At 43.2% G+C, this 26,973-nt stretch overlaps 1 protein-coding gene across 1 annotated transcript in view; it reads right to left on the bottom strand.

Annotated features, from left to right (window-relative positions):
- Positions 1-226: 226 nt before the first annotated feature.
- The window catches only part of Uggt1 (UDP-glucose glycoprotein glucosyltransferase 1), a 128,695-nt gene continuing 101,948 nt past the window's right edge, over positions 227-26,973 (bottom strand). Inside the window, exons 30-41 of the mRNA XM_045148663.1 lie at positions 24,781-24,939; positions 23,879-23,964; positions 20,526-20,610; positions 18,164-18,252; positions 17,047-17,151; positions 15,876-15,960; positions 13,896-14,078; positions 10,805-10,965; positions 8,626-8,740; positions 4,508-4,624; positions 3,632-3,797; positions 227-1,731 (exon numbers count right to left, since the gene is read on the bottom strand). Of these exons, the coding sequence (XP_045004598.1) occupies positions 1,706-1,731; positions 3,632-3,797; positions 4,508-4,624; positions 8,626-8,740; positions 10,805-10,965; positions 13,896-14,078; positions 15,876-15,960; positions 17,047-17,151; positions 18,164-18,252; positions 20,526-20,610; positions 23,879-23,964; positions 24,781-24,939 (1,377 nt within the window). The 3' untranslated portion in view covers positions 227-1,705. The remainder of the gene's footprint in view (positions 1,732-3,631; positions 3,798-4,507; positions 4,625-8,625; positions 8,741-10,804; positions 10,966-13,895; positions 14,079-15,875; positions 15,961-17,046; positions 17,152-18,163; positions 18,253-20,525; positions 20,611-23,878; positions 23,965-24,780; positions 24,940-26,973) is intronic.

Genomic DNA, 26,973 nt, shown 5'->3' with positions numbered 1-26,973 from the left:
ACAAGGAAAAAACTGGCTGTGAGACCCAGCATTTAAAAGCACATGCCAGTGACATGCTCAACAGCCCAGGTGGCACCCTGGGAAAATGTACATTCCTGCCTACAGTTGTAGACAGCAGCTGCAGTATCATTTCTGAAAGCTTAAACTTGCAGGTGAAGCCCAAACAAATGTTGGCTTGTATGCTAACGTTTGCATTTGAAAATGGGAAAAAATTAATTACTTGATATACTTGTATTAAGGTCTTTATTTTTTAACAAGATGGCGTATCGATGCATCACCTGGCTTAGAAGGGTGAGGACTTGGCCATCCACTACACTTGCTCACTAGACAAGCACTCTGCCACGAAGCCATTCCCAACCCCTTCTTATTTTCACAAACAGTAAAATGGGAAAGAAAAATGACCTGGGCACTGGGAGGCAGGGGTGGTACCTGCCAGTTCTCATGCCACAAAACCCTGCAGCCTGGATGGAGACGGCGCCACATGTCTGCCCAGGCGAACAAGAGCCCTGGAGTCCATAGTCTAGGCTGGTCCCAAAGGGTGATGAGGTGCTGTCACCGAGAAGACTCAAGAAGCGGTGACTAAAGGGCCGAGGCACTGCACGATGCAGCAGTGTCCTGTCAGAACCGCAGTGGGCTCTGGCAAGTCCTGCCAGCACACGGCAGCTCACAGAGCTGCAGTCAGAGGACCCAGGACAGCACACAGGAAAGCATGAGCTCTGAGTCAGTCCCTGCTGGTCTCAGGGATGAGAACAAGGCAAGCTATCTACTGGGTCTGAGAGAAAACTATAAGACAAAGGGCAACTGTGTAGTGGCATCTCCATGGAGCCTGAGCCCTCCCGAGATGGATCACTGAGGGGTTAGTATGCCTGTACCCAGGCAGGATACTGATAACCAATTATTTTTTAGAGAGCAGGAAGAGAAAGCAAACATTTTCATAAATACAAACATTGTTTACAAAAGTTATCTAGAAAGTTCATTGGGGTTGGGTAGGGAATAGAAATGTTTTCCTTTCAAATCAGCCACAGTGGTACTGATGGTTTATAAAAGAGAATGGACAAGTTTTAGTCTTCTACACTCCAATACCCCAGAGCCCTCTAATACCTGTTCTTCCCCCTCCCCCAAACCACTGCATCGAGCCAACCCTGAAGACGCATGATTATTGGTTGATTCTCAGTTAAAAACTGAATCAAATGCTTGGGAACAGGGTGGGGCAGGCACATGAGAAGCATGCTGGCCTCGACCTCCAGGCGTGGACCTTGAATGAAGCTTCTGCTGGCCTGCCCCAGTGCAAGGTGGGAATTTGCAGCACAGCAGGGGCTGCAGGTAAACTGAGGTAAGGAAGAACATGGTGGCTCTGTTGTCCAGCTTTCCGTAACAGTGCAGCCAATGTGTGCTCACAGATATGGGCACCTAAGGACCCGGCTTCTTCCAGTTGCTGCTGCCATTTCTCCTTCTAATGAGAAGAGCACTCTTCACAGTTACAAAAGATGAGTCACTTGTCTTCCTCTGAGGTACAAATCCAACAGAGCCTTCACCCCAAAGATCCAGCACCCACCAGTGTGCAGAAGTCAAAATCAGATGCTCAGAATCAAAAGGTGTGGACACCTGCCCAGTCAGTTCATCAGCAGTTGTATAGGCAGATCAGAAAATCTAGCATTTAGTATAAAAACTGTCAATAGTATAATTTCCTATTTTCCTCCAGAGATCATAATTCTTCACGTTTCTGAAATCCTATGAAAAAGAATAGAAAATAAGACACGTGGAACTCAAGCTATAAAAAACAGAGAGAAGGGCTGGAGAAATGGCTTAGTGGTTAAGGTAGCTTGCCTGTGAAACCTAAGGACCCAGGACCAATTCTCCAAGTCCCACATAAAGCAGATACACATGGTGGTACATGCATCTAGTCTGTTTGCAGTGGCGAGAGGCCCTGCTGCGCTCATTCTCTCTCTCTCTCTCCCTCCCACATCTCTGTCTGTCTCTAATAAGTAGATAAATATAAATCTAACAGAAGAGAAAACCCATGTTGTAATGCAATGCCTTTTTTTCCCCTTCAATGCTTTTAAAAATTTTTTATTTTTATTTATTTGAGAATGACAGACAGAGACAGAGAGAATGGGAGCACCAGGGCCTCTAGCCACTGAAATGAACTCTAGATGTATGTGCCACCTTGTGCATCTGGCTTATGTGGGTCCTGGGGAATCGAGTCTCAGACCAGGGTCCTTAGGCTTCACAGGCAAGCACTTAACCGCTAAACCATCTCTCCAGCCCCAATGACTGCCAGTTCTCAATATGTAGTCTCAGGGTGGTCTCGAACTCCAAGTGATCCTCCTACCTCTGCCTCCCCGAGTGCTGGGATTAAAGGGGTGCACCACCATGACCAGCTGTGTTTTTTTTTTAAGATTTTATTTTTATTCATTTATTAGAGACAGACAGAAGGAGAGAGACAGAGTGTGTGAGAACGGGCATGCCAGGGCCTGTGGCCACTGCAAACGAACTCCAGACGCATGTGCTACCATGTACATCTGGCCTACTTGGGACCTAGAGAATTGAACCAAGATCCTTAGGCTTCACAGGCATGAGCCTTCACTGCTAAACCATCTCTCCAGTCCTGTCTACTCTGTTTTATTGCATTTGTTTTGTTTTTTTCAAGGTAGGGTCTTACTGTAGCCCAGGCTGACCTAGAATTCACTCTATAGTCTCAGGGTGACCTCAGACTCAGAGCAATCCTTCTACTTATGCCTCCCAAGAGCTGGGATTAAAGGCCTGGGCTACAGCAAGACACTACCTTGAAATACTCCCCACCAAATATATATATATTCAATTTTCATTATTTGAGTATGCACATTATTTGAGTATGCACATTTGTGTGTGTGTGTGTGTGTGTGTGTGTGTGTATGGGTGCACATGTGTGTGGAGGTCAGAGGACATGCAGGGTGTCTCCTTCTACTTTCCTGAGAGAGACATGGTCTCTTTTGCTGCTGCTACTTGCAAGCTTCTGGATCCCCTTGGCTCCATCTCCCAGTGCTCTATCCCCAGCTCCAGGGACCTAGGTGTGCTGGTGCATGCCCTCAGCCCTAGAACTGATTAGGTAGAGGCAGGAAAACTGGGAGGTGAAGGCTAGCCCAAGCTCCATGAGATGCATCAGTGGGTAAAATGCTTGACACATAAGCATGAGGACCTGAGTTCAATCCCCAGCATCCACATAAAAAAATGGGTGTGGTGGCATGAGACTTTGTCTCAAAATACAAGGTGGAGAATGATAGAGGAAGACAACTGAGATCGACCTTTGGCCTCTACACCACACATGTGCAAGGATGTTTGCACACACATGCGTGTATACCACACACATGCAAAAAAAGAAATATACCTGCTTTACAGAGTTACTTCTTTTTTTTCAAATCAAACTCAGGAATTCTACCTCTTGCCTCCCGAGGGCTAGGATTAAAAACATGCACCACCATGCCTGGTAAAAGTACTGTTTAGACCAGCCCCAAAAGTAAAGTAAAAAGTATAGCCGGGTTGGTGTTAGGATTAAAGTTTTTTTTTAAGCCCTTTTACTCACTATTTTCTTGTTTTGGCAATGAGAAACACAAAGGGAAGGACTTATTTGAAGCTAAAGGCTCCCACTTACCTTCTTGGCTAGGCTGTCTTGTCTTTTCCTGATAGAGTGTTCCCAGTTCTTTTTCCTTCTGGAAGAGAATCTGCAGCTGTTTGATTTCCTGATCATAGTCCTGCCACTCGGGGACAATCCGCACAGCCGCCTCCAGCTTGGGCTCTTTGGTCATTGGATTATTACACTGTGAAAACAACATGTGCGCGCACACGTACACACACACAGGCACACTTCAGGCATGTGGAAGAAAATATCCACTGTACAAAACTCAAGGTGTTTGTTCCTAGGCAGGCATGGTGCTCTAGGCCAGTCATCCCAGCTACTCAGGAGGCTGTGGCAGGAAGATGGGGACTTTAATGCCAGCCAGTACTAGACACATTTTCAAAACAACCAAGTATGTGTGGCAAATATAACCGTTTTGGGATTAAAAGTCCTAAATGGGCTGGTCGTGGTGGCACACACCTTTAATCCCAGCACTCGGGAGGCAGACGGATTGTGGATAGTCATGAGTTCAAGGATGCCCTGTGACTACATAGTGAATTTCAGGTCAGCCTAGGCTACCTCAACCCCCCGCTCCCAAAATTCCTAAATGGACAAAAACGAACAAGCAAACAAACCACAAATAGCAAGTGACTAAATGGAAAATGCAGGGCAGAGAGATGAGCTGGAGACAAGCAGTGAGTGGGCAGAGCAAGTGGTGAAAGCAGCTCCCTGCCCGCACTGCTGCTCACGGACTGGGCTTCCAGTGGCAAGCCAAGAGCCCAGAGGAGAGGAGCGGAAGGGGTCACAGCCCCATATATTTACAGAAAAGGCTGTGAGAAGCTCTGAGGTCAGCAAGCCTTCAGGCACACGCCACAGCCGGATGATGCGGGACAGCAACTGCGGGCAGCTCACCAAATCAATGGTCTTTGCCCTCTTCTTGGAGGCATCATCACACCATGTCTCACACCAAAGCCATTCTTGTGGGAGTGATTTGATTGGCACCTGATGGATCATGTTATTGGGCAAATCCTGTTTGGTAGAGAAAATAAAACACATGGATCTACAGCTCTGGAGGAGATTTAAATAAGCAACCCAAGCCTCTTCTCTTATAACAAGCAACCAGAGAGTTAGAAAAACTAAAACCAGCTAGCTAGGCATGCAGTCTCTAACTCTAGCACTTAGGGAGGCAGAGATAGAAGGACTGCCTTGAGTTCAAGGTCACTCTGATACTACATAGTGAATTCCAGGTCAGCCGGGGCTAGAGTGAGATCTTACCACTCAAACTAAAAAAAAAAAAAACAACAAACAACTCAAGGAGACTTCCCTGGATGAAGGCAACTATAAAGGAGATTCCAGGGTGGAGAGATGGCTTAGAGGTTAAGGCACTTGCCTGCAAAACCTAAGGACCCAGTTTCAATTCCCTAGTATCCACACAGAACCAGATGCACATGGTAGTGCTTTGCGTATAGAGTTTGTCTGCAGTGGCTGGAGGCCCTGGCACGCCCATTCTCTCATATATGCCTCTTTTTTTGTTGTTGTTCTCTCTCTCTGACAAATAAAATAAGTAAAAATATTGTTTTAAAAATGATTCTGAAGCCAGACGTGGTGGTGCACGCCTTTAATCCCAGCACTTGGGAGGCAGAGGTAGAAGGACTGTTTTGAGTTTGAGGCCAGCCTGAGACTGCACAGTAAATTCCAATTAAACCTAGGCTAGAGTGAGAACTTACCTCAAAAACCAATAATAATAATAATAATAATAAAATAAACAAGAATTCTGTTTTGTAGTCTCAAGCTGGCCTGTAACTCAGTGATCCTCCTACCTCCTCCTCCTTAGTACTGGGATTAAAGTCATGTGCCATCATGCCTGACCTCTGTTCACTTTTGAAACTCAGCTAGGTAGAAATAGGTAGTTCTGATAACTGACAGTTTTACATAAGATTAAAAAAAAAGAAACATAATTTGAAATTGAAAAACACAGTAACTAAAATGAACAATTCACTGAGGAGTACAAGAAGCAGAAGACAATGGGCAAGCCTGAAGACAGGTCTGCCCAAGGGCAGAAAGCAAGAGGAAAGAGCTGGATGTAGCTGTCTGGAGGCATGAGGCCAGGGTGAAATCAGCGGCATCGAAGGAGAAAGATGAAGGAACAGAGGTGGGCAAAAGGAGAGGAAAGGTGGGAGGATGACACAGCTTCAGGGACACATGACAATCCACCATCAACTATGCCACACAGAAGTAGCAGGAGAGGCCAAGCATGGTGGCTTACGCCTTTACTCTCAGTACTTGGGAGACTGAAGCAGGATGATGACTGTGAGTTCAGGTTTAGCCTGGGCTGGAGTGAGACCCTCTCACCAAACAAAACAAAAAACAATGGGAGAGCCCAAAAGGAGGGAGTTACAGAGAGAGAGGGGAAGGGTAAAACAGGGTAAGAAAGTGTTGAGAGAGGGCTGGAGAGATGGCTTAGCGGTTAAGCGCTCGCCTGTGAAGCCTATGGACCCTGGTTCGAGGCTCGGTTCCCCAGGTCCCACGTTAGCCAGATGCACAAGGGGGCGCATGCGTCTGGAGTTCGTTTGCAGTGGCTTGAAGCCCTGGCGCGCCCATTCTCTCTCTCTCCCTCTATCTGTCTTTCTCTCTGTGTCTGTTGCTCTCAAATAAATAAATTTAAAAAAAAAAAGTGTTGAGAGAATATGAATAATGAAAACTTTCCTTTTTTCAAGGAAGTCTCTCACTCTAGCCCAAACTGGCCTGGAACTCATGGTGATCCTCCTATCTCTACCTTCCAAGTGCTGGAATTAAAGGTGTGCACAACTATACCCAGTTAAAAACTTCTAAAATTTAAGCCAGGCATGGTGGCACATATCTTTAATCCCAGCACTTGGGAAGCAGAGGTAGAATGATTGCCATGAGTTTGAGGTCACCCTGAGACTACCCAGTGAGTTCCAGGTCAGCCTGGGCTAAAGTGAAACCCTACCTTGAAAAACCAAAAATATAAATAAATAAATAAAAATAAAAGACAAGGGCTGGAGAGATGGCTTACTGGTTAAGTGCTTGCCTGTGAAGTCTAAGGACCCTGGTTCAATTCCCCAGGACCCACATTAGCCAGATGCACAAGGGGGAGCACACATCTGGAGTTCATTTGCAGTGGTTGGAGGCCCTGGCACACCCATTCTCTCTCTCTCTCTCTCTCTCACACACTCTCAAATAAATAAAAATAAACAAAAACTTTTTTTTTTTTAAAAAAGACAATACAAAATGTACTTACAAATCTATGTTGATCGGTATATAATGAATACAGACATAAGGTGATAACAGAATGGAGTATAGTTTTGTTTTGTTTTTTTTCTTTTCAGAACAGCTACATTTTATTCAAAAAGTTCCCTATGATTACCCATAATCACAGTCTTTTAGTATAGCTAGCACACCTTAAATCCTTATGGAATATGTTACTGAATACATTTTAGATACAGAATAAGAGAAATAAGGATTTTTTGCTTACTTTGCTTTCTACCTTTTCCTGGTAGCTTCTGTGTAGTTAATCAATGGCTTCACAGAATGGAGTATAGTTTTATAGACTACTGCAATTTACTGCCATAACGAATATACTAATGGCAATTACCACCACAAACACAAATTTATTATTTATTATCTTTATTAGATACCAAGGAATTAAAATGATAGATTAGAAAATACCTATTTATACAAAAAAGGCAGTAAGTAATATAGGAACTGAAGATACAAAAGATACAACACAATAATAGGGAGAATAAACAGGAAATGGTAGGTGTAAATTCTGTCTCATTAAGAATTATATTGGGCAGGACTAGGGAGATGGCTTAGCGGTTAAGGCACTTGCCTGCAAAGCCAAAAGACCCAGGTTCGACTCCCCAGGACCCACATAAGTCAGATGCACAAGGTGGTGCATGGGTCTGGAATTTGGGACAGTGACTGGAGGCCATGGTGTGCCCATATTCTCCCTACTCTCAGTCTCAAATAAATAAGTTATATTAGAAAAAGAGAAGGCCCTGGGTTTGATTCCCAGCAATGCAAATAAAATAAAATAAAAAAGTATAGAATATATGCTCCCTTAGTAAATCTATAAAGACAAGCAAGTGGAGAGATTCCCATAAAAATTGGGCAGCTGGACACTTTTGTCAGAGAAGACGGCTTCCGTGATGCTAGTACTTTTCTACTTCCTCAGCAGGGCTGGGCTTATAGACATTTGCTTTGTAACAATGCCTGGATATATACAGGAAGATACGTATATTACTTTTCCAATGTAGGGTCTCACTCTAGCCCAGGTTGACCTGGAATTCACTACATAGTCTCAGGGTGTCCTAGAACTCACAGTGATCTTCCTACCTCTGCCTCCCAAGTGCTGGGATTAAAGGTGTGCACCACCATGCCCAACTACATTTTCATATTTTTATGCACCTTTTATAGATGCTATATATCCCAGTAAAGACCTTAAGATTTTTAAGACATAAAACAAATGCTTAAAGTATGTGAAACTATGCATCTAAAATATCTAAAGTTATAGTCTTAAACTCTGAAAAATGCTTAGCATTAATAAAGTCATTTAGCAGACAAGGTTTTTGACACACACACACACACACACACACACAGAGGGAGGGAGGGAGAGAGAGAGAGAGAGAGAGAGAGAGAGAGAGAGACAGAGAGAGACAGAGAGAGAATGAGAATTGTGATTGTTATATTCCATATTGTAAATTTGAGGCTAATTTCTAAAACTATAACAAATGACCCTGCAAGCAAAGGGAAGCAAACTTATCAGAAGAGGTTGAGAGCAAAAGGAAAAGCCAAGGCCAAGGTTCAGAAAGGCACATTCTTCCTTTGTCTCTAGTTAGCCAGCAACAGTCTCTAATACTTCTTTCCAGTCAGATATAGATCACACCCCTTCCTGTGAAGAAACACCTCTGTGGGGGGTAGAGCCCCATGAGACACAATACTGCATCTCATGGTACAAAATTATACTCATGTCCAAAATTATTAACCATAAAAAAATGGTCACTTACTTGATCAAGATTGGAAAGGCTGTTGGGATCCTGACTCAGCCCTTGGTATTGTCCCCTGAGTCTGTCACCAGCAGCTATTTTCCTGAACTTTTTCAAATCCACGACGTAGAGTGCACTGAACAGAGAAGACCCACTTGTTAAAACAAACCATGGATTTATGGAAGAAAACCAACTGAACCAAACTTGGGAACTTTTCTCTGCAAAGGCAAGCAGAAGAATAGAAATGAAGGTTGTATGACTGCTTAAGAAGTCTACAAACCTCAAACTGCTGTAACAGTTTGCCTTGGTGGCTGTTCCTTATTTAATTACCTTCCAAAGAACAATTTCTGAGAAAAGATTTCTAGAAAATTTAGAAGAGCCAGGCATGGTGGCACATGCCTTTAACCCCAGCACTCCGGAGGCAGAGGTAGAAGGATTGCTATGAGTCTGAGGCCAGCCTGGGACTACAGAGAGAGTTCCAGGACAGCCCGGGCTAGAGTGAGGCCCTACCTCAAAAACCAACAACAAAAAAATCCAATGCTACAATGAGAACAACAACAACAACAAAAAAAAAGTTTTTGTTTTTTTTTTTTGTTTGTTTGGTTTTTTTTCAAGGTAGGGTCTCACTTTAGCCCAGGCTAACATGGAATTCACTTGGTAGTCTCAGGGTGGCCTTGAACTCACAGCAATCCTCCTACCTCTGCCTCCAGAGTGCTTGGATTAAAGGTGTGCACCACCATGACCAAAAAGTAAATTTTTTATTTGACAGAGAGAAAGAAACAGAGAGAATGGGCAAACCAGGGCTTCCAGCCACTGAAAATGAACTCCAGACACATGTACCATCTTGTACATCATGGCTCCTGACGAACACATCCTGGGTCTTTTGGGTTTGCAGGCAAGTGCCTTAACTGCTAAGCCATCTCTCCAGCTCAGAGTATTTTTTAAAATTTAATTTTATTTTATTATTTATTCATTTAGAGAGTGGGAAAGAGGCAGAGTGATAAAGAGAGAGAGAAAGAGAGAATGAATGGGTACACCAGGGCTTACATGGGTCCTGGGGAATTGAACCAAGGCCCTTTGGTTTTGCAGGCAAGAGCCTTAACCACTAAGCCAGCCCTCCAGCCCCCAGAGTAAATCTTTAAAAGCTCAAATATAACAGTATAAAGAAAATGGTATGTGTTTATATGAAAAATATACATCTGGAGTTACTTATGTCAGCAGGACAGATAGTAAATTAATAGACGTTATTGGCTGGGGGGGGTTCTGGGTAAAAGGGACAGACAGGATTGAAGTATATTTTTTTAGTTCTGTAAGTATTTTATTTTTATCACTAAGAAGAAAAAAAAACAGCAGCAAGTTCTGTGTTGGCTTCAATAAGACCAAATACTTAGGGATCGAAGTATTTTCCATTCTGAGCCACACTAACACATCTATTCACAACTTTAAATATTTTAAGATTTATTCTTATTTATTTATCAGGGACAGAGAGAGGGAGAGAAAGAGAGAGCGAGAGAGAATGGGAATGCCAGGGCCTCTAACCACTGCAAACAAACTCCAGACATATGTACCACCATGTGCATCTGGTTTACATGGGACCTGGAAAATCTAACCTGGGTCCTTAGGCTTTGCAGGCAAGCACTTTAACTGCTAAGCCATCTCTCCAGCCCTCCATTCACAACTTTTTTTTCTTTAATTTTTATTAACATTTTCCACGATTATAAAATTATAAAATATAAAATTATAAAATATATAAATATATCCCATGGTAATTCCCTCCCTCCCCACCCCCACACTTTCCCATTTGAAATTCCATCATATTACCTCCCCATTACAATCACTGTAATTACATATATACAATATCAACCTATTAAGTATCCTCCTCCCTTCCTTTCTCTACCCTTTATGTCTCCTTTTTACCTTACTGGCCTCTGCTACTAAGTATTTTCATTCTCATGCAGAAGCCCAATCATCTCACAACTTTAAATATACAATTTTTTTTTTCGAGGAAGGGTCTCACTGTAGCCCAGGCTGACCTGGAATTCACTATGTAGTCTCAGGGTGGCCTCAAACTCATGGCAATCCTCCTACCTCTGCCTCCCAAGTGCTGGGATTAAAGGCGTGCACCACCACACCATGCTAAATATACAATGTTAAAAAACAGAAAAAAACAAGGTTACTAGAAACATTTCTTTTTCAGTACCTGATATGATACTTTCGCCCAGCCAAATGACTGGCCCAGTACCCTGACTTCCAGAACCTGTAGCCATCCATTTCTCTTCTGCTATCACAGAAAGGTGTATAACCGTAAGGGGCACCATCCAAGTTGAAATCCCGTAACTCTTTCAGATCTGTCCGTACAATCTGAAGGAAAGAAAAGTCAAATCATTTGTTGATGAGCATGCAGACAGCTCCAACGCAAACGCTCCAGTACATAGTGTATTATGTAAGGTGGAAGAGAAGGCATGTTGATGAGTAACAAATCAGACTCCAGTATACAACCTTGGAGTTGCTCACAGGTACAGTTTAATCTGAAATGGCTTTCACAGGCACATGGTTTGAATACTTGGTCCCCAAGTGGCTATGTTATTATTTTGAAAGCTGTGGAGCAAGGGCCTAGCTGATCAAAGTAGGTCTTTCAGGTTAAGCCTTTGAAGGTTATAGCCTGGTCTCGCTTAAGGTTCATTTTCTACTCTTGGTTTGCTGCCATGTTCCCACTTCCACACACCGATACACTGGGGCATTCCACTTTGCCTCCTCACCACACTGTCCCTTATGGATCTGTTAGCCAATGGGAGAAAGAAAGAATGGATGCACCAAGGCACCTTGCCACTCCACATGAACTCTAGATGAATGTTCCACTCTGTACATCTGGCTTTATGGGGCACTGGGGAATTGAACCTGGGTTACTAGGCTTCCTTCCTTCCCTTCTCTCCCATTCTCTCTTGCTCTTTCTTTCTCTTAAATAAATAGATAATTTACAAAAAAAAAAAAAAAGAGTGGGATGTTGCTGTAATTAAAACTGGACATGTGGCTCATAGGCCTCTAACATAGGTTTGTGGAAGAGTTTGGAGATGTGGGCTATTCTGGTTGTAGTTGGAAAGACCAAAATACCAACAGAAATATGAACAGTAAAGACAGTGCTCATAAGGTTTCAGATGGAAGCAATGACCCTATAGGGAACTGGGAGTAGAGTGCATTTATGAGATACTCTGGCCACGAGTCTACCTATGCTGTTCCTGTGTTAGCTGAATGCAAAGTAGTGAACTAGCTGGGTGTGGTGGCGCATGCCTTTAATCCCAGCACCCAGGACACAGAGATTGGAGGGTCATAGTGAGTCTGAGGCCACTCTGATACTGCATAGTGAATTCCAGTTCAGCCTGGGCTAGAGTAGATGAGACCCTACTTGGGGGGGGGGGGGGACAAACTATCAGCAGAGGAAACTTCAAGACAACATAACACTTAAATTGGTGCACAAGGAAGTGGCCATTTGTTAAACAGATTAATGACATTAAGGAGAAAATATACAGTTTAAGCTAGGACAATAGGAAAGCTGCCCTGAGGATAAAAACCCGCCCATCAAAGGCTCCAGTGTATAAAAAGGGAAACATATTTAAAAGACTCAGTTGAGCTGAGTGTGGTGGCACTTAATCCCAGCACCCCTGAGTTCAAGGCCACGCTGGGCTACAGTGAAGCCTACCTCAGGAAAGAATAGGGTGTGAGGGGTGAGGCTTTCAGTTGAATGGAGAGTGCCTACACTCAGTGTGCTGGCCACTCCTGTAATCCCAGCATGCTACAAGCTGAGCAAGAGAAGTCCAGCCTAGGCTACCTAGGAAAGTCAACATCAACCCGGACTACCGTGCAAGAACAGAAGAGTTACAAGACCATGGAGGCTTGTATCAAGATTCTAGAAAAACGAGTCTGTGAGACTAGGTAATGTGTAGCAGGGTCAGACTGCATGCATGGAGCTGCTGTGCAAACATAAAGCTGACGGGGTAAAGCCTAAATTGCAACGGCTGCCCACAGGAGTGTGGGATGGCTGCTACGGAAAGCTGCAGGCACTGAGTGGAGACATCCACCTGAAGCAGGGATTACAAAGTGGTAAGCAAAACCTTTGTCCAGATGACTTTTATACATAAGACATCAATTCCTTTGCAGCAATTAACTCAGGCTTCCGGCTAAGAATGAGGTAGAAGCAGCAGGATGGAAGTGCACATACTGTTGGAGTGTAATGAAATCAATTTCTGAAAGCCAGAAAACTATCTACACTATTCCTTATCATCAGAGCAAGTATTACCCTGAACTCAGCACCTATCTTAGCTGGGTATGATAGAACAAGCCTGTAATCCCAGCACTCAGGAAGCCTGAGGGAAAAGGATGGAGAGTTCAAGGCCAACCTGCAAAAAACAGTAAGATGTCTCAAAATGAATGAATGAAGGTCAGGTGTGGTGATTCATGCTTATAATCCCAGCACTTGGGAGGGAGAGGTAAGAGGCTCACAATGAGTTCAAGGCCAGCCTGAGACTACAGAATGGCACAGGTCAACCTGTGCTAGAGTGAGACCCTACCTTGAAAAAACAAAAACAAAAAACAAATGTCAAAATGAACAAACAAACAATGAAACACCTAACCTGTGCACACATAACTAAAGATGATAGTCATGTATTATTAAACATTAATTTCCACCAGGTGGGGTGGTGCATATCTTTAATCCCAGGATTCAAGAAACAGAGGATGAGAGTTTGAGGCCAGCCTAGGACTACTGAGTTCTAAATTGGCCTGGATTAGAGTGAGACCCTACCTCAAAAAACTTAACCTCTTATTCCAAAAAACAAAAAGCCAAACAAACAAAACCATCTTAATTTTCTAATTATTTTTAATTGTTTTTTATTATTGACAACTTCCATAATTACAGACAATAAACCATGATAATTCCCTCCCCCCCTCACTTTCCCCTTTACAACTCCACTCTCCATCATATCCCCTTCCCCTAATTTTCTAATTCTTAATTTTTATATTAAATGTATTAAGTAAGATATCATTTTGCATAGATGATATAACTGTTAAGAAGAGTAACCAAAAAAGAGGTGAATTGATGGAAATTAAATTTGCTTTAAAAAGTAGCTATCACATCTGAGTAACATCTTTACATATTTCTGAAATATGAGTGGACACATGTAGGTACTTTTTCATAGCTTGTCCACAGCTGGATAAATCACACTTAAAACAGAAAAGGCAAATGCAGCCTGTTGTGTTTAATACAAACTGTTAAGTTCCGGCCAGTAAGAGCTTACCTGATCAGCATCCACAAACAGGAATTTGTCGACCACCAGTGGAAAAAGGACATCCAGGAAGAGGATCTTGTACCCCCAGATGATGCGCTGCTTTTCAGTCTGCTGATGAAGCCACCGCGGCCATTTGTACTGAACCAGTTCATACTGGAAATTGTATTTGTTTGCCATGTAAGGTATAAACTCCTATTTTTAGAAACAGGGAATAATAATCATTTAAAAAATTGACATTTTTGTTTGTTTGTTTTTTTCCAAGGTAGGGTCTCACTCAATCTATCCCAGGCTGACCTAGAACTCATTATGTAGTCTCAGAGTGGCCTCAAACTCACAGAAATCTACCTACCTTTGTCTCCCAAGTGTTGGGATTAAAGAAAGGTACACCACTACACCCAGCTCAAATGTGACTTTTAATGCTGAGGTTACAAGTATGAGCCACTATGCCAGGCCTGAATCATGACTTCTGGTTACCACATAAAATGACAGATATCAGTAAGTGAGGCCTTTTATTTATTTACACACACACACACACACACCAGGACCTCTTTTATGGGGACACTGAGGAATTGAACCCAGGCCAGTAGGCTTCATAACTAAGTGCCTTGTTTGAGCATCTACTGAGCCCTCTCCTCAGCCCTCTAAACGTATTTGTAGTAAAGTATCTTTTATAGGTTGATTACACACACACACACACATACACACACACACACACACATGCTTTAAGGCTAGGTCTAATCCAGGCCAAGCTAAAACTCTAGGTAAATTTGCTGCTATCAACACATTTTGCAGATATCAAATACCACTACCTTCAAGGTACCAGAAAGAAATGACTTATCTAGAAGAGATACCAGTAAGCACATAAAGGTTCACTAAATTGTATAGGAAAGAAAAAAAAAAAAAGATGTAAAGAAAAAAATCCATCCTTGCTGATACAATAAGGCAGGACAGTGTGCAAGTGTGCTTTCTGTTTGACACAGAGGAAGCAGCACTTCCACACATTGTTTCAAGGCAGGTCATGGGAAAATTAACCACTTCCGTGCTGTCTAAATCAAAGTAGTACAAGGAAATGTTCTTTCATTAAAACACTGCTTCTTAGAGAAGGTATCCTATACTATCCAAGTTTCAAATAGGTTCTGATTTTGTGTTTGGTTTTCTAACAACTGTTACTCCTAATAGCAATCTGTAAGAAAAATGAACATAGCAATTAGGCTGGGCATGGTGGCGCATGCCTTTAATCCCAGCACTGGAGGGCGGGGGGGGTGGGGGGAGAAGCATTAGTAGGAGGATCACCATGAGTCACCCTGAGATTACATAGTTAATTCCAGGTCAGCATGGGCTACAGTGAGACCCTACCTCAAAAAAAAAAAAAAAAAAGTAATATACAACTAGCTAGAGTGGTGTGGTTCATGCCTTTAATCCTAGTACTCCAGAGGCTGAAGTAGGACGATCCCCTGTGAATTTGAGGTCAGCCAGGACTATAGAGTGAATTATAGGTCAAACTGGGCTAGAGGGAGACTCTGCCTGCCTCCAAGAAAACCAAAACAAAACAAAAATCCCACCCAAACAAAGAAACAAAAGAAAACAAAACAAACAAACAGGGTTGGAGAGATATGGCTTAGCAGTTAAGGCATTTGCCCGAAAGCCTAAGGACTCCTGTTACAATCCTCCAGATCTCACCTACAGCAGGATATAACAGTGATGCAAGCATGCAATGTCATGCATGCACACAAGGGGGCACACGTATCTGTGGAGTTCATTCACAGCAGCTGAAAGGCCCTGGTGTGCCCATTCTCTCACTCCAAAAAATGAAAAATAAAAATAAAAAACCCCAACAAAATAAGATAATTAAAAACACAATTGAATTAGGGTGTTTAAGTAAAAGGGGAAGAAATAAGTGTACAGGTAAAAAAAAAAAAAGAAAGTAGTGAAGGATATACTATAGTTTAAACATTTCCTTAATGTTTCCCTTTTTCCTGTGAAACAAACCTTAAATGTAGGGGACAAATAATTCTTCAAGAACCAGAACTTCACAGGTGTGTTGGTGTTCTTCAGCACTGATAGCATCATTATGCTGCCAGACAAAAAGAAGTGACACTTGTTTAATGCCTTCAACATTAACTAAACTTCAGCATTAACTAAAGAGTCAGTCACAAGATGGACTGCAGAGCTCATGGCTCAGTTAAGCAAAGGAGACCTTAAATAATGGAAAATGCACTTACTCCAGTTATAAAGTTATCTGTGAATGAGATGAAGACAAATCTCTCTATAAACATATTCCTAACCAGCAGAGGAAGATATTGTGTTCTACCTTTAAATAAATCACCTTATAAACTGATATATCAACTAGAGTGCTAGCTAGTACCAGAGGTTATAGAAATGACAATGTCCATCTCCAAATACCCCTCCAGCCACAGCAACATCTAGTGCTAAGGAAAGACTGGATATACACAGGGCCTCCCTCGGCCCTTGAGGAAGGATAGGAAAGGTTAAGAAGAGACTACAGGGCACACACAGGCTCAAGATTTGTGGGCCAAAGCATCCACTTAATTACTTTACAATTGTCATTTTCAGTTAGATAGTTATTGGAAACAGGAGGACAAAAAAAAAATAAGTAAAATGACATTCTGATGATTTTTTTTCCTACCAGATTTATAGTGAAAACTACAAGAAAAAACAGCTATGGAAACTGGGACAATGGTTTTCAGCTAATCTTGTGTCATCAAAGCTGAGCTGCTAGCATGGTGACAAGCCTCTCCTGAGAGCTTTACCCTACGCCATTATCTTCCCTCTGGCAACAAGACCCAGGCAGGTCCTCCTGACCCTGTAGAAGGAGGTCAGGTATAGGTGGTTCTGGTCTACTCTCTATGTCAACCCCCTATTTTCTATTTTAAGCAGTATTCGATGGCCAGGTAACATCTATTATCTACAAGGTGTGCAAAAGACATTAAAGGCAGGTAGCTTTGTAACAATCACACAGACACACAAACTAGCTTGGCTTCATGGAGATGACCAGACTGAAACTGTAAGATTATGTGTGGCAAGACAATCATAGCCCTTAGAGTAATCCAAGTACACACAAATAAAATGAGCAAACATTTTCTCCCAAGAATATTGCAACAAATTCATTTACATATAGCAGATAGTTCACAAAACTAACCGAAGAAATCTTTCATAGAGATGGCCAGATGCAACAGAGAAAATGTTGATGATGTCATCTTTATCTTGCTTCACTTCCTCAGTCTTCTGCCCTCCCGAAAAGCCCCTATAACCAGAGATATAAAAAAGGGGGTGTTGCAGTCTGGTTCACATTGCTGTTAGAAATCACCCAACCAAGAGCAGCTTCTGGGAAAAGGAGGTTTATTTGGCTTATAGGCTCGAGGGGAAGCTCCACGATGGCAGGGGAAATCGATGGCATGAGCAGAAGGTGGACATCACCCCCTGGCCAACATAAGATGGACCACAGCAACAGGAGGGTGTGCCAAACACTGACATGGGGAAACTGGCTATAAAGCCCATAAGCCTGCCCCAACAATACACTCCCTCCAGGAGGCATTAATTCCCAAATCTCCATCAGCTGGGAACCTAGCATTCAGAACACCTAAGTTTATGGGGGACACCTGAATCAAACTACCACAGGGGGGGACCACTTACAATGCAATGTTGCCTCAACACAGCCTTTTGGGTTTTTTTTTTTTTTTTTTTTTGAGGTAGGGTCTTGCTGTAGCCCAGGCTGACCTGGAATTCACTGTGTAGTCTCAGAGTGGCCTAGAACTCATGGCAATCCACCTATCTCCGCCTCCACACCCAGCTAGACAGAGCCTTTTAGGGAGAGAGGAGAGACAACAGTGCCTTCCCATTAAGCTCCCTAGTAGCCTTTTGGGAGATACAGGGATGATAACGCCACCTCACAGGAAAACCAGAAGGATGCTCACCCAAGCTATGTTATTTTAGGGCCAGTTGGAAAACAGCTACTCCTCAGAACAGGATTTGTTCCTTAGGAAGTAAGCTGACAATTAACACCACTACTCCCAAGAGCAGGCCCAGCCCAATTAGTAGGGAGGGTGGAGCCGATGCAAAGTGAGCAGGCCATGTAACCCGATTCTAGGTAGTCAACTGGACAACATTCCTGTACTCCCAATTTAAGTGCAAAACTGGCTGCCTGAGGCAGAATGAAGAGCCCAAAAAGGATTACTATACTCAAAAGGAGGGTGGGTAGATGGCACTTTTTCTCAGCTTTTCCTTAAAATGTAACTCGGTTTATGATGCCAATTTACCATTTGAATGAGTCCCAAAACCCAGATTCGTTCTCACTGGTTCCATCACTCAACAGGTCTTCGTTCACCATGTCTGCCTTCTTCTGAACCTGCAATGGCATAAAGCAGATCTTATTCCTCCTAGCAGGCCTAACAGGAACGGATCTGACCTGCACTGGATGTACACTGAATACTGCCAATACAGGACACACCCAACCAGCACGCCTACGAGCAAGAGCGCCACCCGCTCAGAGTCGGCCAGCATTCAACAGAAGAGCCATAGGAAGCCCTAACTAAAGCCCTCAGGGAGGAGCTAGCCATCTCTTCTAATAACAATGCTCATTTGACACAAGAGCAAAGGGCCATAAATTCAGCTATATAGAAAACACGGAGTAAGAGCCAAGTACAGTGGCACCCGCCTTTAATCTCACACTTGGGGAGACCGAGGTAGGGGAAGCACTGTGAGTTTGAGGCTAACCTGAGACTATATAGTAATTCCAACTAAGCCTGGGCTACAGAGCAAGGTCCTACCTAGAAAAACCAAAACACAAAGATAAACAAATAAAAACACTAAGTACACCCAGAAGCACATTTCATCCAGTTAACAGTGTTTCTAGGAAAGAGTGTAATATATGGAGCTGCCAGGAAAAGCATTTCAAGTCATGGCCTGTTTTTAAAATTTACTAACACTCGGGCTGGAGAGATGGCTTAGCAGTTAAGCGCTTGCCTGTGAAGCCTAAGGACCCCGGTTCGAGGCTCGGTTCCCCAGGTCCCACGTTAGCCAGATGCACAAGGGGGCGCACGTGTCTGGAGTTCGTTTGCAGAGGCTGGGAGCCCTGGCGCGCCCATTCTCTCTCTCCCTCTATCTGTCTTTCTCTCTGTGTCTGTTGCTCTAAAATAAATAAATAAAAAATTGAAAAAAAAAATTACTAACACTAAGTTTTACTATGTGGAATGATTACTTTTATATATACTATATTTTGTTTTTTTGAGGTATGGTCTCACTCTAGCTCAGGCTGACCTGAAACTCTACTTCCAATCTGGATTTGAATTTACAACAATCCTCCTACCTCTGCCTCCCAAGTGCTGGGAATAAAGGTGTGCTCCAGGGCTGGAGAGATAACTTAGTGGTTGTGGCACTTGCCTGCAAAGTCGAAGGACCCAGGTTCGATTCCACAGGACATAGGTAAGCCAGATGCACAAGGTAGCATATGTGTCTGGAGTTTGCAGCAGCTGGAGAACCTGGTTCTCTTTCTCTCTCTCAAATAAATAAAGATGTGCTCCACCACACCCAGGAGAGAGACAGAATGAGCAGCAGACCAGGACCTCCAGCCACTGCAAATGAGCTCCAGGCACATGCGCCCCTGTGCATCTGTTTTTTTCTGGGTACAGGGGAACTGAACTTGGGTCATTAGGCTTTACAGGAAAGCACCTTAACCACTAAACAATCTCTCCAACCCTCCTTGATATATTTTAAGCCACTGAAAACTTCAAGATGCTGATGAAAGCAGAAGAAATCATCTTATTCTTTTTGTTTTTCTGATTTTTAAAAAATATTTTATTTTTTAAATGTTTTTTGTTTGTTTGTTTGTTTGTTTATTTATTTATTTATTTATTTGGGAGTGACAGAGAAAGAGGTAGAGAGAGAAAGAATAGGCGTGCCAGGGCCTCTAGCCACTGCAAACGAACTACAGATGCATGCACCCCCTTGTGCATCTGGCTAACGTGTGTCCTGGGGAATTGAGCCTCGAACTGGGGTCCTTAGGCTTCACAGGCAAGCACCTAACTGCTAAGCCATCTCTCCAGCCCTTAAAAATATTTTATTTTTTATTTATTTATTTGAGAGAGAGAGGGAAAGAGAGAAACAGAAATAGAAAGAAAGAAGGAAAGAAAGACTGGGCACACCAGGGCATCCAGCCACTGCAAATGAATTCCAGAAGCATGTGCTACCTTCTGCATCTGGCTTATGTGGGTACTGGGGAAAAAAATCTAGGTCCTTTGGCTTTGCAGGCAAGTGCCTTAACTACTAAGCCATCTCTCCAACCCTTCTTGAAATATTTAAAGCCACTGAAAACTTTAAAATGCTGAGGAAAACAGAAGAAATCTTTTTCTTTTTCGTTTGTTTCCCCTTGCTCCCTCCCTCTTTCTTTCTTTGTTGGTTTTTCAAGATAGGGTCTCACTCTGGCCCAGGATGACCTGGAATTCACTGTGTAGTCTCAGGGTGGCCTCAAACTCACAGCAACCTCCTACCTCTGCCTCCCAAGTGCTGGGATTAAAGGCGTGCGCCACCACGCCCGGCTGCTGTCTATATTCTTATATCATAACTACCTAATGAGGCTGCTTTACTAACTACCAAAAGGCTGCTGTGCAATGGCAAACTCACCTTCACTTTAATAATCTTGCTTTTGAAGTTATTGAGGATGACAACAACTTCATCTGCATCAGGAGGTGAATCTGTACCATCATGGCTTAGAGAGAAAGACAAGACAGACATTACAAATCACAATCCCCCATTTTAAGTAAATGGTCAAACTACAACTGCAATCTGTTTCATAAAGGAGCCTTTCAGAGCCCCTGGTTTACTCACAACCTGAAGGAAGCCCCTTCACAGTACACAGCACTCGTAGCAATCTGTCTGTATGTAAGATGAGTGACCTGATTTTCTTCCCAAAGATTCCTTCATATTACCTGCCATGTCTATGGACCCTCAGGTCAGCCTCCCAGGCATGACAAGCACATTGCAGGCCCTACACAAGCACTTTTGTCTGTAGTTCTGGGCCACACATACCATCTCGAGTACAGAAGGGCAAGAGGGGTTGGGCCACTCGGAACCAACACCTGGAACCATGTCACCTCTACTCTTCTTATTGTTGTTTTTGTTTTTGTTCAAGGTAGGGTCTTGCTCTCACCTCTAGCCTGGAATCTACTACGGAGTCTCAGGCTAGCCATGAACTTACAACGATCCTCCTACCTCGGCCTCCCAAGTGCTGGGATTAAAGATGTGCATGCATCACCACATCAGGCACTTCTACTCCTTAACTGGAACAGTTGTGCAAAGAAATCTACTCTAGGCCAAAGGTGGGTCTTCACACCTGTCTATAATACCAGCACCAGTGGGAGGCTGAGGCAGTACTATGAGTACTAAGAGTACTGTGAATTCATGGCCAGTCTGGGGTACAGTATAAAACTTACTTTTAAAATTAAAAGTGGGGCTGGAGAGATGGCTTAGAAGCTAAGGCAATTGCCTCCAAAGCCAAAGGACCCAAGTTTGATGCCCTAGGACCCATGTAAGCCAGATGCAAAGAGGAGGGGAGTACAGGCTTCTGGAGTTCGTTTGCAATGGCTGGAGGCCCTGGAGTGCCCATTCTCTCTCTCTCAAATAAATAAAAATAAAATATTAGGGCTGGAGAGATGGCTTAGCGGTTAGGCGCTTGCCTGTGAAGCCTAAGGACCCCGGTTCGAGGCTCGGTTCCCCAGGTCCCACGTTAGCCAGATGCACAAGGGGGCACATGCGTCTGGAGTTCGTTTGCAGTGGCTGGAAGCCCTGGCGCGCCCATTCTCTCTCTCTCCCTCTATCTGTCTTTCTCTCTGTGTCTGTTGCTCTCAAATAAATAATAAAATAAAAATAAAAATAAAATAAAATATTAAAGACAAAATAACTTAAAAGTGGGGGAGGGACTTGGGGAGGTGGTACAGTGGATAAAGGGCTTGCTATGAAAGTGTGTATGAGTTTGTATCCCCAGACCTCATGTAAAAGGCAGAAGCTATGACAGACAGAACTCTGTAATCCCAGCTTAGACAGTGAGATGGGAGGTGCAGACAAGGAAAAATTTCCAGAACTTCGTGAAACACCTGTCTTGGTGAATATAGCAGTGAACAACAAGAACCAGAGACCCTGCCTCAAAACAAGATGGAAAGTGAGGACTAAGCCCCAAAAGTTGTCCTCTGACTCTCATAAGCATACACACTGACACAGACAGACACACTGAAAAAAATTTAAAACAAAACTGGAATAAAAAAGTAAAATCCAAGCCAGGCGTGGTGGCACATGCCTTTAATCTCAGCACTTGGGAGGCAGAGGTAGGTAGATCTCCATGAGTTCAAGGCCAACTAAGACTACATAGTTAATTCCAGGTCAGCCTGGACCAGAGAGAGACCCTACCTCAAAAAACCCAAAAAAGTAAAATCCATCCTTGTCTGAAGGCAGACACAATCAGCCAAGTATAGACATCTGATCTGGACTCCATGTGGTACCTTTGTTAGAAAGGACTATAAACAGCTCTATTTGTAGGCAGATAGCAGGAGAGGGAAAAACTCACAGCAACATTTTCCTACTAATTATAATTCCCAGTCACCAAATCTCAAGGTACAGAAAGTCACCATAATAACATGAAATCACTGCATCTACTCAGGCAAAAGGAGGGTTCTGATGGGGAAATATATGAAGTATGAGACATTCTTGAGTTAGAGGATAGTCCTGTGGCACAGGTGGACAAGAACCCTAGACAGGCAAGAAGATATGGACACTAAGGCCTAGGGGAGGAGGAGGGTGGACAAGGCCACAAAGAAAGAAGAATTTAGAAATATAATTAAAATTTTGTGACCTGTTACCTGGAAAAAGACTTGTTTGGAGGAATATATACTATTTACAATAAAGACATTGTTATAACACAAAAGTCTCCTGAAATTTACTCTCAGCCAGGCATGTGGCACATGTCTGTACTTTTAGCCAGCTACTCAGGATGTTAAGGCAGAAGGACAGACAACCTAAGGCTAGGAGTTCAAGGCTAAACTGGGCAACATAACAAAATCTTTTTTTTGGGGGAGGGGGGTTTCGAGGTAGGGTCTCACTCTGGCTCAGGCTGACCTGGAATTCACTATGTAATCTCAGGGTGGCCTCGAACTCTCGGAGATCCTCCTACCTCTGCCTCCCGAGTGCTGGGATTAAAGGCGTGCGCCACCACACCCGGCTACAAAATCTTATATTTAAGAAAAGGCAAGTGGGTCGGGGCTAGAGAGATGACTCAGCAATCAGAGGTACTTGCTTGCAAAGCCCGATAGCCCGGATTCAATTCCCCAGTATCCACCCACATAAAACCAGATAAGCAAAGTGGTGCATGTGTCTGTAGTTTGCAGTATCAAAGAGACACTAGTACACCCATTCTCATTCTCCCTCTCTTTCCCTCCTCTTTCTACTCTCAAATAAATAACAAATAAAAATACTTTAAAGTAAACAGCACTAATCCACGTGCTTTAAATAAATTGACATACAGCTTAGGACTAACTTAAATTGTGTTAAATACAATTAAGATCAAAGCTCTTTTAATGGTGTTTTTGTTAACTAAAAGGCTTCTTGGCCAAAGCTCACATGCATTATACAAGCTTGATCCATGCAGATCAAGACACACATTGTCTCATCTAAGTAACCGTGAGGCCTGACCCTGCTAAGCTTTTGAGCTCTGACAAGATCAAGCAGACAAAATGTCTTATCTGTCAAGTGTGACAGAAATATTTCACTCTGGGACAGTGTTAACACAAAGGAACCATTGGAGAATAAACGCATTTATCTCATATTATCCACTCTTCTCTAGCAATTTGTTTATACTTACTTTACTGGAAAGCTTGCTTTTATTATACACATGGCTATAAGTTGAATGCATGATGCCTGGGGAAATGTCAGATAGTATTCATTAGAGCTAATTCTCTTTAAAACGCAGCTACATCATTTATTCCTACCTGTAGATTCTATAAATATCGTCAGAGCGTCCCTTCCTTAGTCTCAGGACCCAAGCTCCTGGGTTGGCTTTTAGCTGAAAGTAGCCCTACGACACAAAGAAAAGTCAAAATTTAGTTCTCTTTAGAATATCAAGACATTTTCCCTGAAAGACATCTTTTGAAGTATATGACATATCTGACAGTGCTTATTTGGTGGTGGTAGGGATGGAACTCAGGGCCTTGCTGCACTGATAATTTGAAAGATCATTAACAAGGGGCTGGAGAGATGGCTTAGCGGTTAATCCCCAGTACCCATGTAACCCAGATGCACAGGGTGGCACATGCATCTGGAGTTCATCTGCAGTGGCTGGAGGCCTTGATGATCCCATTCTCTCTCTCTCTGTGCTGCTCCCAAATAAATAAGTAAAAACAAACAAACAAATAAATAAAAAGCTGGGCGTGGTGGCACTCGCCTTTAATCCCAGCATTCGGGAGGCAGAGGTATGTGGATGGCAGTGAGTCTGAGACTACACAGTGAATTCCAGGTCGGCCTGGGCTAGAACAAGACCCTACCTAGAAAAATGAAACACTCTAAAACCTCTAGTACAACACAGCCAAGCCCTGAAGCCTGCCTGTTAAACGAGTGCTTCGGGGAGATTCAGAGCGTGAGGTGAGTAAACTGGAGACTAAATAGTGTAGCGGCCTCGCACATTCAGGGCCGGTTCAGATACAGTACAGCGCTGAGGCACTTCTACTGCTGAAGTGGGCACGTAGCTAGAATCTCCAAATTTAACCATGTTAATGACTTTTACATTGATCAAATTCAGTCAATTTTGAATTCTGCCTTCACTCTTAGAGTCAGAACACTGACAGTTCATCATAAAGTAGTGACTGCACTATCGCTGGAGGGACTAACTACTTACCAGATTAGCCATAACAATTGTATCCACCATGACCGGGTTAGCTGAGGTTCCCAATGTAAACTGCAGTCCTCTTGGGGGCTGGCCTGTGGTGATGTCATAGCAATGACCTTCTAATAACAGGTACTCCAGCTCATATTCAGCAGTCACGATGCCATCCACCTGAAAGATCAAAACTAAATCACTTGAAGACTATTCAACAATGTGTATAAATTCAAAGTGCACCTTGCCAAGGGAGTGAAGCAGAAAGAAAGGACTTGTACCTATATGATCTTATTTTAAGAAATTCATGCAAAGATGATACAGAACCTGTTTGCCTTTTGCCCTTCGCCCTTCCCTTCCCTCTTCTTCCTTTCCTTTCCTTCCCTCTTCTTCCTTTCCCTTTCCCCTTTCCCTTTTTCCTTCTTTCCTTCCTTCCTTCCTTCCCCTCCCTCTCTCTCTCTCTCTCTCTCTCTCTCTCTCTCTCTCTTTCTTTCCCTTGAAGTAGGGTTTCACTCTAGCCAGGGTTGACCTGGAACTCTGTAGTCCCAGGCTGGTCTCAAACTCAGTGATCCTGCTACCTCTGATTCCCAAGTGCTGGGACTAAAGGCACGTGCCACCAGTCAGCTGCTCTCCAGACACATGCACTGATGTGCATCTGACTTTACATGGTTACTGGGGAATTGAATCCAGGTCATTAGACTTTGCAGGCAAGTGCCTTAACCGCTAAGCTATCTCTCCCTGTTATGTATCTTTTTTTAAAAAAAATTTTTTTACTTTTATTTATTGAGAGAGAGAAAGGGCATGCGAGGGCCTCTAGGCACTGCAAACAAACTCCAGACAAATATGCCAGCATATGCATCTGACTTATGTGGGTTCTGGGGAATCAAACCTGGGTCCTTAAGCCGGCTCTCCAGCCTCTGTTCTGCATCATGATTAGGATGGTAATTAATTACAAAAACAGGGTTGAGGGCTGGAGAGATGGCTTAGTGGCTAAGGTATCTACCTGCAAAGCCAAAGGAAGCAGGTTCAATTCCCCAGGACCCACATAAGCCAGATGCACAAGGGGGTACATGCATCTGGAGTTCATTTTCAGTGGCTGAAGGCCCTGGAACACCCATTCTCTCTCTCAAATAAATAAAATAAAAACAATAAATAAAAATAAAAACAGGTCAGGCGTGGTGGCGCATGCCTTTAATCCCAGCACTTGGGAGGCAGAAGTAGGAGGATCACCATGAGTTCGAGGCCACCCTGAGACTACATAATGAATTCCAGGGCAGCCTGGGCTACAGTGAGACCCTACCTCGAAAAACCAAAAATAAATAAATAAATAAAATAAATAAATAAAAAATAAAAACAGGGTTGAGAAGCTGGGTGTGGTGGCACATGCCTTTAATCCTAGCTCAGGAGGCCTAAGCAGGAGGGACACTGTGAGCTAAAGGCCACCCTGAGACTGAGTGTATTCCAAGTTAGCCTGGGCTAGAGTGAGACTCTACCTCCAAAAACAAAACACAACAAGCAAAGCAAAGCAAAAAACAAAACAAAACACAGAGTTAACTGCTCAGCAGTGCTTGCCTACAATGCCTAACTGCCTGGGTTTAATTCCCCAGTACCCATGTAAAAGACAGATACACAAAGTGGCACATGCATCTGGAGTTTGTCTGCAGTGGTGAGAGGCCCTGGTGTGTCCAAACACACACTCTCTCTCTCTCTCTCTCTCTCTCTCTCTCTCTCTCTCTCTCTCTGTGTGTGTGTGTGTTTGTGTGTGTGTCTTTCTTCCCACCTCTCTATCTCTCTGCTTGTAAACAAACAAACAAAACAGGATTGGAGGGAGAAAGGATTTAAACTCACTACAAAAATATAGGTGAGAAGACTCTACACATTTTTTTTTAATTAAGGTCCTAAATAAATGAAAAGAATCTACATCCTATAATAATGGATCAATATAAAAATTTGTGCACATGCTGGGCGTGGTGGCGCACGCCTTTAATCCCAGCACTAGGGGGGCAGAGGTAGGAGGATCGCCGTGAGTTCAAGGCCACCCTGAGAATACAGAGTTAATTCCAGGTTAGCCTGGACCAGAGTGAGACCCTACCTCGAAAAACAAGAGGAAAAAACAAAATAAAAAAATTTGTGCACAATATATCATCATTACTGATACATATGGTTCATCCATACAATGGAATGTTATCTGGAAAAATAAAATACTGATTTATA

The sequence above is a fragment of the Jaculus jaculus genome, chromosome 5 (genome assembly GCF_020740685.1).
Source record: "Jaculus jaculus isolate mJacJac1 chromosome 5, mJacJac1.mat.Y.cur, whole genome shotgun sequence".
Lineage (NCBI taxonomy): Eukaryota > Metazoa > Chordata > Mammalia > Rodentia > Dipodidae > Jaculus > Jaculus jaculus.
The sequence above is the reverse complement of the archived record's forward strand: the minus strand, read 5'-3'. Positions and strand labels throughout refer to the sequence as shown.